At 41.7% G+C, this 12,452-nt stretch overlaps 2 protein-coding genes and 1 non-coding gene across 3 annotated transcripts; 2 read left to right on the forward strand and 1 right to left on the reverse strand.

The window, feature by feature from the left end:
- Positions 2,228-6,696, forward strand: LOC8073088 (pyrrolidone-carboxylate peptidase). The gene is made up of 6 exons (XM_002461060.2): positions 2,228-2,448; positions 3,925-4,246; positions 4,873-4,977; positions 5,073-5,120; positions 6,044-6,302; positions 6,401-6,696. Exons 2-5 carry the CDS (start codon positions 3,980-3,982, stop codon positions 6,284-6,286), a joined length of 663 nt encoding a protein of 220 aa, XP_002461105.1. The 5' UTR covers positions 2,228-2,448; positions 3,925-3,979; the 3' UTR covers positions 6,287-6,302; positions 6,401-6,696.
- On the reverse strand, positions 8,239-10,629 carry LOC8073089 (11-beta-hydroxysteroid dehydrogenase 1B). The gene is made up of 7 exons (XM_002463221.2): positions 10,480-10,629; positions 10,058-10,392; positions 9,491-9,683; positions 9,313-9,398; positions 9,082-9,213; positions 8,806-8,970; positions 8,239-8,684 (listed from the first exon to the last, which is right to left on the reverse strand). The coding sequence occupies exons 2-7, from the start codon at positions 10,238-10,240 to the stop codon at positions 8,397-8,399; spliced, it is 1,047 nt and encodes a 348-aa protein (XP_002463266.1). The 5' UTR covers positions 10,241-10,392; positions 10,480-10,629; the 3' UTR covers positions 8,239-8,396.
- On the forward strand, positions 12,119-12,191 carry TRNAA-AGC. The gene has a single exon. It is a non-coding gene; the product is annotated as a tRNA-Ala (tRNA).

Genomic DNA, 12,452 nt, shown 5'->3' on the forward strand with positions numbered 1-12,452 from the left:
CGCACAAACAAGAAAACGTTTTAAACGTATACAAGGCCTTGTTTAGTTCCAAAATTTTTTGTGAAATCGACACTGTAGTATTTTCGTTTGTTTGTAGTAAATATTATCCAATCATGGACTAACTAGGCTTAAAAGATCCGTCTCGTCAATTCCGACTAAACTGTGCAATTAGTTTTTATTTTCGTCTATATTTAATACTACATGCATGCATCTAAAGATTCGATGTGACGGAGAATCTGAAAAAATTTATAAAATTTTTTGGGAACTAAATAAGGCCCAAGATTCCAACGGAGGAGGAGCTGCAAAGATGCCTGCACCACTACATATTCATATGGCTGCCAATGCTCTGTCTCTAGCTCATCCCATTTTCATGTCTTAGACCTTGTTTTCAAGATTTTCCGTCACATTGAATTTTATGGCACATACATGAAATATTAAATATAGATGAAAACAAAAACTAATTGCACAGTTTGTCTGTAAATTGTGAGACAAATCTTTTAAAACTAGTTACTTTATAATTAGACAATGTTTGTCAAATAAAAACAAAAGAGCTACAATATCAAAATCTAAAAAGTTTTCGGATCCAAATAAAGCCTTACTCATTTGTTTATTTATTTTTAAGGGTGCCGACGTGCCGTAACGTATTATGTCGAAGGAAAGGGACAATTAATTGTTCAGACTTGAGCGTGGCACGAATTGGCAGCGGATTTCGGATGAGATTTGCAGCTGGTTTCTCTCTCGCTGGGCTGATCCAAACCGCGGCGGGTGGGTTCGCTCCACCGATCTGTTTCGCGAACCAGGTCGATAGCTACGCGACAGTGCTGCAATGTAATCATTGGGGGCTTCAGATGAGCGACGGCCGACGGCGCTGCCACCGTGTGTAGGTTATGACAAGTCACCTTGAGTATGGTAATATTTTTGTTTTTATTTGATAATTATTGTTTAATTATAAATTAATTAGACTTAAAATATTTATCTTATAAATCATAGGTAAATTATATAATTAATTATTATTTTTATCTATATTTAGTGTTACATGCGACGTAAAATTTGATATGATAGGAAATCTTAAAAAGTTTTTGGATGAACTAAAACAAGGCCTAAACAAAGGGATACCCTTTGACAATCTTCAGCTCACGAGTCACAGCTTCGGAACAAAGGATTTCCTTTTCAGAAATTGCATATACGGCGCACAGCCTTGGATTTATCTTGAATGCAAAATTCGCACGAAATCCGTGCGTCACACACATGACAAATGCTGAGGAGTGGTCGTCTGGTCGAGTGGAGGCAGGCTCAGAAGGGATTGTATTGGTGTTATTCCTAAACTTGCTCATTTAGCTAGGCATAAATGTCCATGCTACCATATGGTTGAGGTAAGCATTGATCTCTTGAATCATGATTGTAATTCTTATCCTAGCTAAATAAAGATCCCTCTCTTCCTTAAAAAAAGAGAACTGAACGGATTGTAGGAATGTCCATACTGCCGAGGCAAACGTTGACCACTTGAATTATGATGGTAATCATCGTCCTAGTTAAATAAAAATCCTTAACTGAGGCCTTGTTTAGTTCACCCTAAAACTCAAAAACTTTTCAAGATTTCCCGTCACATCGAATTTTGCGACACATACATGGAGCACTAATATAGACAAAAATAAAAACTAATTGCACAGTTTACCTATAAATCATAAGATGAATCTTTTAAGTCTAGTTACTTTATAATTGGACAATGTTTGTCAAATAAAAACAAAAATACTATATTTTCGAAACCAAAAAATTTTCGGAACTAAGAACGGATGGAGTAGCAACTGCTACTAGCCACTAGGGGCTTGTTTAGTTCCAAAAATATTTACAAAATTTTTTAGATTCCATGTTATATCAAATGTTACGGCACATTTATAGAGTATGAAATAAAGATAAAAAATAACTAATTGTATAGTTACTAGTAATTTGTGAGACGAATATTTTAAACTTAGTTAATCTATAATTAAATAATATTTATTAAATACAAATAAAAATACATTATCTATTTTACAAAAAAAATTTAAACTAAAACAAGGCCTAGGCCACCACTAGGCCTCGCGCACTACCACGCACGGTACCACCTGTGCGGGTCAGGGTGTGGTGGTGGGACTCGCCTACCCTTAGCCAGCACGACCCCACACTGGCGACAGGGACCCGCCACCCCTCTTGATTGCTTCTGCAGTTCCAACAGTGTTCCGAGCACTGCTCACCTGACCCCTCCCTCCAGATGCGTTGCGATGCGCTTTAAAGGGACGGCCGGACGGGGCTCGCCCGGCTGGCTGCCTCTTCCTCCCTCCCTCCCACCACCTCCTCTCTATCCATCCATCCATCTGCTGCCGTCCCCCTCCCGCTGCGTGCGAGAGGCGCGCCACCACAACGGCGCCTGAGTTCGCCTTTCCCGTCCGCGGCACCTCCGCTCCTCCCACGGTGAGAATTCCGTGTGCTCGGTTGCCTTGCCTGGCTGGCTGGTGGTGGTATGGTGCGGCCCGCGGCGGCGGGGCGGCTGTGGGTTTTAATTTGCCTGTGGGCTGTGGCGCAGCTCCGGCCGGGCCCCCCCTCAATTGGCTCCCGAGTCCCGAGTCCGGAAGATTCCTTGCTTTGCCGGCGAAATTCGGGCTCGTCCGCTGGATTTGTTAGGGGGGTTGTGACTTGTGAGTGAGGTGATCGGGGTCATCTCGGGCCCAAAGGTGGCGGCTTTACTTGGATTAGTCACTGAACCTCTCGGGTTCTTGTGAATTCCTTGCTCACTCGGTTGCAATCAGGAGTTTGCCTGGTGTGTAATTGGGCATGGGGTACTGCAGAATTGGGATTCGGTACTCTGTGCGACTGCCGGGCTGCTGGTTGCGCCTGATTGTGACGTTTATCCTGCACCTGCACAGAGTTGACTCGTAGGCACGATAATGATTGGAAGCAGCCGCCCCGCCCGCCTTTGTCTTGTTTTCTTTCTTCTCTGTTCTCTTTACAGGTGAAACGTTGGTTTCAGTTTATACGCGGTTGGATTGAAAGATAGATACTTTGGACTTTGAAGGCTTCGTGATAGTTCCGTTCATATTGGTTGAGATTTCGGTAGTAAGACTAAGAACGTACTACTTGTGGAGTTGTGGTCAGGCTTGCTTTAGTGGGGGGTAAGACATCAGACATGTGCTAGTGCTTTCTTACCTGGGGATTACGAGTAGGTTCTTGTCCTACTTATCTGAATATAAGCTTTCCATCGATTATTTTTTCTCAGACCAATTTCTATCATGTACGGAGTAGAAGTCTTCCGTCCTTCTTTTTCCCCCTTTGTTTTACTTGATGCTATTGTTCGGTGGGTTGTCATTTCTCAATAATAAAATACTGAACAATGATTGCTTTATCATGTTCGAAGAACATGGTCGTGGGTGTCGCCTATCTAGGTGACTGTGCTGATAAGTGTGTTTCTAATTCTTGTTTGACTTTACTTTCAATGAAACTCAGGTCCACGGATAGTATGCTGTTACTTCATTCTGTTGTACTGTTATGGACATTCTAGCTTCCTTTCATAAGCTTTACTTGGGACAGTCGGAGCTGCCTGCATAGTTGCTCCACGCCTTAGGATTCGATAAGTTCATATTGATGCCTTGACAATCTTGCCACATTGCTCCTTCTTATTTTAAAACGGATTGCCACGTTGCCTTGCGTCTGGAGTCTGGTTAATTGTGTGCCTTGCTAATATTCACCCATTTTCTTATCCATGTGATTTGAGATTTTGGAGTACAGTTGTTTGTTGAAGTAGCGTTTCCATATCTTAGGATTTTGTAGGTTTATATAGATGGTCTGCCTGCCACATTGCTCTGTCTAAACAAAAAAAAGTCCCATTGCTTTGTATCTAGTAAAGTGTGTGACTTGCTAATGTTTATCCATCCATTGATCTTTGTTATTCAGGTTTCTGGAGGACAATTCTTTGTTGTTTAGCGTTCCTCAAAAGTAAAAAGGGTAAATGGGATCAGAAGGACCTTCAGTTGTCACTGTCCATGTTACTGGATTTAAGAAGTTCCATGGGGTTGCTGAGAACCCAACTGAGAAAATTGTGACCAATCTTAATTCTTTCTTGGAAAAGCGAGGGTTGCCAAAAAATCTTGTCCTTGGAAGCTGTACAGTTCTCGAAACAGCAGGACAGGGGGCACTTCCCACATTATATAAGGTTTTAGAGTCTGCTATTGCAGACAGAGGAACTGGGTCCTCGGCACAGGGACAAGTAATTTGGGTGAGTGCCCAGTGCTAACCATATTCTTGATTTGATAGTGTAGTCTAGGTCACATTAGATGAAGCTATCCTCCAACTTTTAGCTAAAATATCTGTGTTCGTCTACCATGTTTTTATTCTCTCAAATCAGGAGATTAACATTCAAACTATCCTAGTTCATTTAGCAAGTTCTTTCATGCATTGACGACCATGAGTTCTGTAGTGTTTAATGGATATACAGTGTATTATGGAATTACTTCTGTAGTCTACTTTATTAAAGGAACTTACCAATTGAGGAAAAGAACATCCACCATTTGCATCATCAAGCATCATTATTGGGCACTCATCAATGTCAAATGCATTTTGCTACTTGATATGTTTTTTCTTATGGTGATAGCCTTACAATTCACAAGAATTTACCCTCTTATTTGACCATGTTCACCTTACAGCGTTAAAAATATTGAGAAAAAAGTAAAGCTTCTTAAATGATGATCAGAAATTAATGCTTCTGTTAGCTTTTCACTAAAAGTTAGTTTCATCTTGTGGGTTGACATGCTTTCTTCGCTGAAAATATATTTTTTAAAAAATATAGTTTGATTCAGTGCTGCTGGAAGCCTGGAACTGATTTATTATGGAATAATATTTCAGATCCACTTTGGAGTCAACAGTGGTGCAACAAGGTTTGCCCTTGAGAACCAAGCTGTTAATGAGGCCACCTTCCGGTGTCCAGATGAGTTAGGATGGAAACCTCAGGTTGCTTTGTTGTCCAATGCCTGTATTTTTGTTATCTACACTTACAAATAAAACTTGCCTATACATTTTGATCAGCTTCATTTGTTCCTGTGCAGAGGGTCCCTATCGTGCCCTCTGATGGAAGCATCTCACGGACGAGAGAGGTAAATATTTGAGATGTTTGATTTGATGGGTGCTTGTTGAATTTGCCTGTGCACTCTTACTTCGTTTAGTGTCTTGTCATATCTGATTCTGTATCTGGAATCCGCTTGCTGTGTGCGATATTTACCTTCAAAAAGGTGTGTGAAGTTGATAACCAGATTAGTTCTTATTCTAATTGGTTGTACCCACCAAAAAAATCGATATGCTGGAGTATTGTAAGGCCTTGTTCAGTTCGCAAAAACATGTGAAAAACGGCACTGTAGCACTTTCGTTTTTATTTGACAAACATTGTCCAATTATAGAGTAATTAGGCCCAAAAGATTCATCTCGCGGTTTACAGATGAACTGTGCAAATAGTTTTTGTTTTCATGTATATTTAATGCTTCATGCATGTGCCGCAAGATTCGATTTGACGGGGAATCTTGAAAAATTTTGCGAACTAAACAAGGCCTAATTTGTCCCTTCCTGTTACTTCTATTTGAGTTCAATCATCAATCTGTGAGAAATTAACAAATACTATGATAAATAACCTGGTAGATTTGCCATGGTTATCTATAGAGCATACTCCCAACAATACCACAATGGCTTCAATGTCTTTTTTATATTCTCTTGTTCTGTTCTCCCCCAACCTGATTTGTATTCTTCAAACTTCTTTTTTTATTTATATAAATATATTAATCAGTAGGGACTTGTGCCTCCTGTTTCATTAAAAGAAAAAAAATTGTGCCTCCTGTTCATTAAAAGAAAAAAAAACTGCTAGAGCTACTGATTTGAACTGTGCATCAAAATTTTGTTTATTGTACTGAGCAACCTGCCATAGCTGGATTTTACATGCGCTCCTTAACTCTTTAGGCTTTTTGATTGATATTTTCCATTGAAAGCATTGGTGATCCTGATATTAATCACCCTTTTCATGACCAATCAGACTACCCTGCCAGTGAATGAATTGACCAAGTCGCTCCGGAAGATAGGCTACGACGTGGTGCCCTCCGACGACGCTGGTCGGTTTGTATGCAACTATGTGTACTACCATTCTCTTCGGTTCGCGGAGCAACACGGCATCAAATCTCTGTTCGTGCATGTTCCCCTCTTCTTGACGATCGACGAGGAGGTCCAGATGCACTTTGCCGCTTCCCTCCTCGAAGTCCTCGCTTCCTCCTCCAACTAGCAACAGCAGTTCAAAGGTGCGTCTGCTCAGCCTTCCGGTCCAGTTCATTGCTGTAGGACAGAAGAGAAGAATGAGTGTAACACTGTGCTGTCCGGGTTGGTTTCCTGCTTGCAGATCAGCGTTTGGATTCCTATCTCAAGGATGGATGTAAAGCTGGATGCAGGCTGAATAAGGTGGTGTGGTCATTGGCGATAGATGTTGATCTTGTTCCAGAAGGTGTGTTCGGAAAAAAAAAAAGGAAATTGGTGCATAGAGTCAGACACTTGGTGTATGTTCGTGTGGACGTGTGGCCAATGCGGCTTGTATGCCATCATCAGTCAAGCGATGTAAACATGCCTGAAAAAAATTGGGGACCCGGATTTCAATAAGATTTTAGTCGCTGGGGGCAGACGCACACATTAAATGATTGACATGCGACGTGTTAGAAATCATGTATGCTGACGCGGATAAATATGCAGCGTTCAGCCAGATAAATATGCTGACACACTAGTTGTTGCTAAGCGACACGCTTCTGCGTTTGATATGCTATGAACCTGATGGCCATTCGATCAAAATCTTCTGCCAATGAATAGACCTGCTTGGCGTTGGTCTGAGACTCGAGAAAGAACCAGACCTATATGCTAAGAGAAGGATTACGTTTGCAGAAGAAACAAGTGCTGCTGAAGTGCTGATGCTGCAACAGCAACATGCTTTATTTGTAGCGACGTTGTGTCGGCCTGCATTATCTTATCTGTTTATGTAATCAGCAATATAAAAAGCAATGTGAGTAAGGGAGTGCCAAAATGAATTAAGAAACATTTTAGAAGATACATCCGAATCTAAGACCATTTGACTGGTAAACTGAATTATAATTCATAGGATTTTTTCCTTAGATAAATAAAAATATATTTAAAAAAGTTCAAGATTCAAATTTGTGACCTATAGTCTTACATACTTTCTCTACCACTACACTACATACTTGTTAAGTTATTTTATTTCAAAAACACACAAAAAATTACACTTTTTTTTTGATCGGGTATAAACTGCATGCAAAAATTACACATTATTTCATTAAAATAGAAAAAAAACAGTAGGAAAAAGAGAGAGAAACAACTACCCTTCCACATGCCACAGCTAACATCATAAGGCCAAAAAACAGGCCAGCGACAATGGGCACTCAAAAATTTAGATATCAAAACCTAATAAGAACCTAAAACGAGATTCTAAATGACTTTAACTTCAAATAAAAAACTTGTCCACTGCAACTTGTCCAGAACACACGGCGACTTTAATAATGATGACCATGTCAACATTTGATGTTATTTGGAAAAATTTTCAATTTAAATTTTACATCTGAAAATGTAAAACATATGTTTGATGCTCTAACAACTTCAAACAAAATAGTTACCATACAAAGCTGGAGATGTAGACTATGTTAACATCTGAGATCGGTTGGAAATTATAAATCCCCAAATTTTAAAATCTAAGAAATCTAAACAATTTTTTTTGAAACATAAAAATTTGTTATTCTAAACCGCTATAACTTTACCTCTTCAAGCCTCCTAAATTGAAAAAAACTTAGTTAGAAGTTACAATTTTCGTCAATCGCCATTTACCCCCGAGAAAGCTCTGGTACCTTGACAAAGTCATGAACACCTCTAAGGGCACTCACAATGCAGACTCTATTATAGAGTCTAAAGTTATTTATTACCTCGAACAATGTGGACTTGGAGTCTAAATAAGACTTGGAGTCTTATTTTTTCTACCTCTTTCTTCAATAAATATGCTGCAACATCAGCAAAATACCATAAATAACATGTAATTAATTGTCTTGGACTCTGTGATAGAGTCTTGCATTGTGAGTGCTCTAATAAGTAGCGGCATCCAGGCTGTTGGTACCAAACCCAGCCAATGCAAAGGAGGCACGGAGCACACCAAATCTGATGCAAACTTCGCTCACCAAGAGCAGAAAAAGAGAGCACCACCAGAAGCATAGCTTATTTATTCATTACCAAGGTACACAGCATATTGACATAACCACAAATGTTCGTTCTCGTCTACAGTTTCTATACTCCACTCGTTCCATGGGACCATTCAAGTTTCAACTGCATATCAGGCACATGACCTGACCTCAGTCACTCTTGATCTCCTCAGAGCGCAGCGAGGTCGGGTACAGCAGCTGCTTACCACCGGAGTCCGCCATCGTCCTGCTCGCCGTGTCGGCCTGCCTGGCGCCATGGCCGTGCATGTACAGGAGGCGGTAGCAGGCCTCGACGACCTCCGGCGCGAACACCCGCCACAGGTACATCGGCCTGAACCACGCCGGCACGGTGAGGTATCGCTCGCCTTGCTGCGCCGCCTGCACCATGGCCTTGGCGCAGTTCTTGGCGTACTCCACCGGGAACAGACCGATCTGAGCCTGAAACACGCATAGGCACAGCCATGTTCGTCATCAGCATGTCAATCAATGTGTTATTAGTTCCTTCCAACACAATCGCACAGCTCATCAGCTGATGATCAGTATCAGTGTTGTCACTCACGTCGCGCATTTCTTGATCAACCTCCACTTCGCCATGCTCCTTGAGGTACTTCCCTTTCGACATCTCGGACTCGATCCACCCGGGCGTCACCACCGTGATCCCAACTTGGTTTCCTAGCTCAGTCCGCAGCGTCTCGAAGAAGTTTATGAGGGCAGCATTGGCAGCCTGAACATGTAGTAGATAACTAAATACACATGAAATGAAACTGATAGCATTTCCAGGTCATTCCAACATGCTGAAATGAAATCGGCCGAGCAGGTTAAAGAAATGCCCTACATTATAGAAGCTCATTCTAGGAACTGGGTTCCATCCGGTTGCAGATGCAGTCACCACAATCCTTCCTCGGCTTCTCTTCAGATGAGGCAGGGCAGCGAACGTCGTTTGAACAGAACCCCAGAAATTGACATCCTGAAGAACTTCAGTAGATCAGAACTTGCATGCACATGTATATATCTAGGAAATGAAAAGCAAACAAACAAGGCTTTCCAGGGATTTAGGAAACATTACAAGCTGAGAGCTGTATTTTGTGACATCTGGAATCTCCTGAAACGCGCCGACGCTCGCGATGCCGGCATTGCACACGAGATGGTCCACTGAAACAGACAAAGGAAAAGCTTGCAATGCAACGACAGAGCTAGCTTTCACAAGCCAAGCTGTAAAATGATCAGGAGTCTGATGCACTCACATCGGTCGTAGTGACTGATCGCGGTCTGAACAAATCTGTTGCAGTCATCGGGGGCAGAGACGTCGCCCGGGAGGACGATGACGTCGCGCGCGCCGAGCTCGAGTGCTCGGTCGGCGACATGTCGGAGGCTCGACTCCCTTCTTGCGACGAGGGCGAGGGAGGCCCGTTTCAGAGCGTACTGGTAAGCCAGTTGCTGCAGAAGACATCGCAAATGAGATGAATCTAGCTAGTATCTAGTGGTCAAAACAGAGGCCACCTGAACATCATCATAGTACTTCGTAATCCCGTGGTGATTCAAAGAGCAATGGACAATTAAACAGTAAATAAGATGTGAACAGGAGGGTGCCAGCCCCTACTGTGCTTTTATTAAAACAGTAAAGTGTTTACAACAAAGATCACGAAACAAAAAAGGTTACAAAGAAGATCAAATAAATTACACATAAGTACTAGCTAGCAAATAGTAGTATAGCCAATGTCCACATTCAAAACTGAGCTGGTAAAGAACAGAGGTCCACGTTGTGTGGCCTTGCATAATAGTAGTAGAAGACAGACAGTAGTGGGTGTCACCTCGCCGATGCCGGAGGAAGCGCCGGTGATGAGCACGACCTTGCCGGCGAGGTCCTCGGGGAAGAGCCAGGAGAGGAAGGAGTAGCAGGTCTTGAAGAGGTAGTAGGGCGGGTAGAAGAGCAGCAGGCAGGCCACCATGGCCGGCGTCCCCACCCAGTTGAGCACGCCGTTCACCAGATCCATGACGACGACGCCCTCGATCTTCGCCTGCTTGCTCTCAGTTGCGCACAGGGGATGGAAGAACTACGAATGAAGACGACGAGCCTCGCTAGTCGCTCCCGGCCCCGTGCCTTCTTAACTTTTAATGGATGTGCGCAGCAATGGAGGACGCCTCTCTGTTATCACCAGTGACAGTGAGGAGCGCGAGCAGGATCGGATCGTCTGCTGCATGGATAGAGCAAGCTCCGCACGGCGACACGTACCTGCCGGCAGCCGAGACGTGGAGAGCAACGAGGCCGAGAGCGAGCGGACACAGCGGTGGACGCTGTGTCTCCCGTACAACACCTACTGGATCGATATCGTCCACCCGTCCGCTTTCCCTCAATCTCGATGCAATATAGCCCTAGCCCTACATTGCACCGGAGGAGTTGCTCCTGGAAACATGTGGCCTTCGATTTGTTCAGCTTGTTACAGCCGTTGTTGGGCTGCTGCTGCTGCTGCATGTAAAGCATGTGTATTGCCAGCGGTTGAATGACCGAACAGACCGGTGTTTCCCAGGATACGATGTACAGTAATTTACTAAGAGCATCTTCATCAGATTTTTGTCCGTTCTCTTATATATCTAATAATAAAAAATAGTGTTTTATGAGATAAAAGAGAGGTAGAAGATCTCCTATCTCCTCTTCTATACCTAGGGCCCCGAATGCTTCTCCGATCCTGAACGCGAAGAGAATAAGATGCAGCTCCCCCTCCCTCTGTCTTTTTCCGCTTTGCTAATCTTCCCCTCTAACGCGGGCCGGGCTTAGGCGGGCGCGGGAGGAAGAAAAAAAAGTTAATTGTGAATTTTTTTTGAATTTTGACACTAAAATATTTTCGTTTTTCATTTGATAAATATTGTTCAATAATGGAATAACTAGGGTTAAAAAATTCGTCACACGATTTACAGATAAATTGTGCAATTAGTTTTTATTTTTATATATATTTAATGCTCCATATATATGGCATAAGATTTGATGTGACGAGAATCATGAAAAAAATTTGATTTTTTTTGTAGGAACTAAACAAGGCCCTATCGTTTTAAGAGAACTCTTAAAAAAAGTATCATCTGTCCTAAATAAAGGAGACACCCAACTCTCCCTATCCTAAAGAAACATAGGACACCAGACAAGTTTCAGGTAATCTGCTGCAGTAGTATTCTCCTATATATACTCTCTTCATTTCATAATAAACAAGTTTTTAAAATTTTGAGACAAATTAAGAACGTTAGTAAAATAAGCATGTACCCTCATCTCCTATATATCTTTTTTTTCGGAGAATACCTTTTGGATTTCGCAGTTATTATTTGCATGCAACCATGATCAGTTTCCCATATTAGAAGACAATGTTCCATATTTAGGCTCTGTTTGGTTTCCCACCCAAATTTTTTTTCATCCATTACATCGAATCTTTGGACACATACATGAAACATTAAATGTAGATAAAAAGATAAACTAATTACACAGTTTGGTTGAAAATTACGAGATGAATCTTTTAAGCCTAGTTAGTCCATGATTAGTCTTAAGTGCTACAGTAACCCACATGTGCTAATGACAGATTAGTTATGCTTAGTAGATTTGTCTTGTAGTTTCTAGACGAGCTATGTAATTTGGTTTTTTATTAGTTTCTAAAAATCCCTTCGACATCCGATATGACACCCAAAAATTTTTCATCTTCAATCTAAACAGGGCCAAAATATGTGTGTACTCAGATTTACATTGGATAGTATGGTGGTGCGATGTTAGCATCAATGCTTGGGGTCCGGGGTTTGGATATTGGCCTTTTGCCCATCTCTATGTGCCAGCCGGAGATGAGTGCAAATAACTATAGAATAATTTGTGACTGCTTAAACTTGTTGTCACACATGGGGATGTAGCTCAGATGGTAGAGCGCTCGCTTAGCATGCGAGAGGTACGGGGATCGATACCCCGCATCTCCAGTTTTTTCACCTTTTTTTCATTTCCATTTTTCCCACCTTTTTTTAATATTATTTTTTTTTCCATTTTTGACTTTTTTTTTGTCTTTCAGTTTCTGCAGTTTTTCCTCCATTTTTTTGTCTTTCCCAGTTTCAGCATTTTTTCTCCAATTTCACATTTTTTTTGTCTTTCCCAGTTTCAGCAAATTTTTCTCCAATTTCATTTTTTTTTATGCTTTTTTTTTGTCTTAGCCAGTTTCTGCAATTTTCCTCCATATTTTTTGG

This window comes from Sorghum bicolor, chromosome 2 (assembly GCF_000003195.3).
Source record: "Sorghum bicolor cultivar BTx623 chromosome 2, Sorghum_bicolor_NCBIv3, whole genome shotgun sequence".
NCBI lineage: Eukaryota > Viridiplantae > Streptophyta > Magnoliopsida > Poales > Poaceae > Sorghum > Sorghum bicolor.

Excerpts from the sequence above, each read along its gene's own strand:
- LOC8073089 (XM_002463221.2), bottom strand. The coding sequence starts at position 10,240 with ATGGATCTGGTGAACGGCGTGCTCAACTGGGTGGGGACGCCGGCCATG. Across the intron at positions 9,684-10,057 it reads CTTCCTCCGGCATCGGCGAG|CAACTGGCTTACCAGTACGC; the intron begins GTGACACCCACT and ends TGTCTTCTGCAG. Across the intron at positions 8,685-8,805 it reads TTGATCAAGAAATGCGCGAC|GCTCAGATCGGTCTGTTCCC; the intron begins GTGAGTGACAAC and ends TGCGTGTTTCAG.
- LOC8073088 (XM_002461060.2), top strand. The coding sequence starts at position 3,980 with ATGGGATCAGAAGGACCTTCAGTTGTCACTGTCCATGTTACTGGATTT. Across the intron at positions 4,247-4,872 it reads CACAGGGACAAGTAATTTGG|ATCCACTTTGGAGTCAACAG; the intron begins GTGAGTGCCCAG and ends ATAATATTTCAG. Across the intron at positions 5,121-6,043 it reads GCATCTCACGGACGAGAGAG|ACTACCCTGCCAGTGAATGA; the intron begins GTAAATATTTGA and ends ATGACCAATCAG.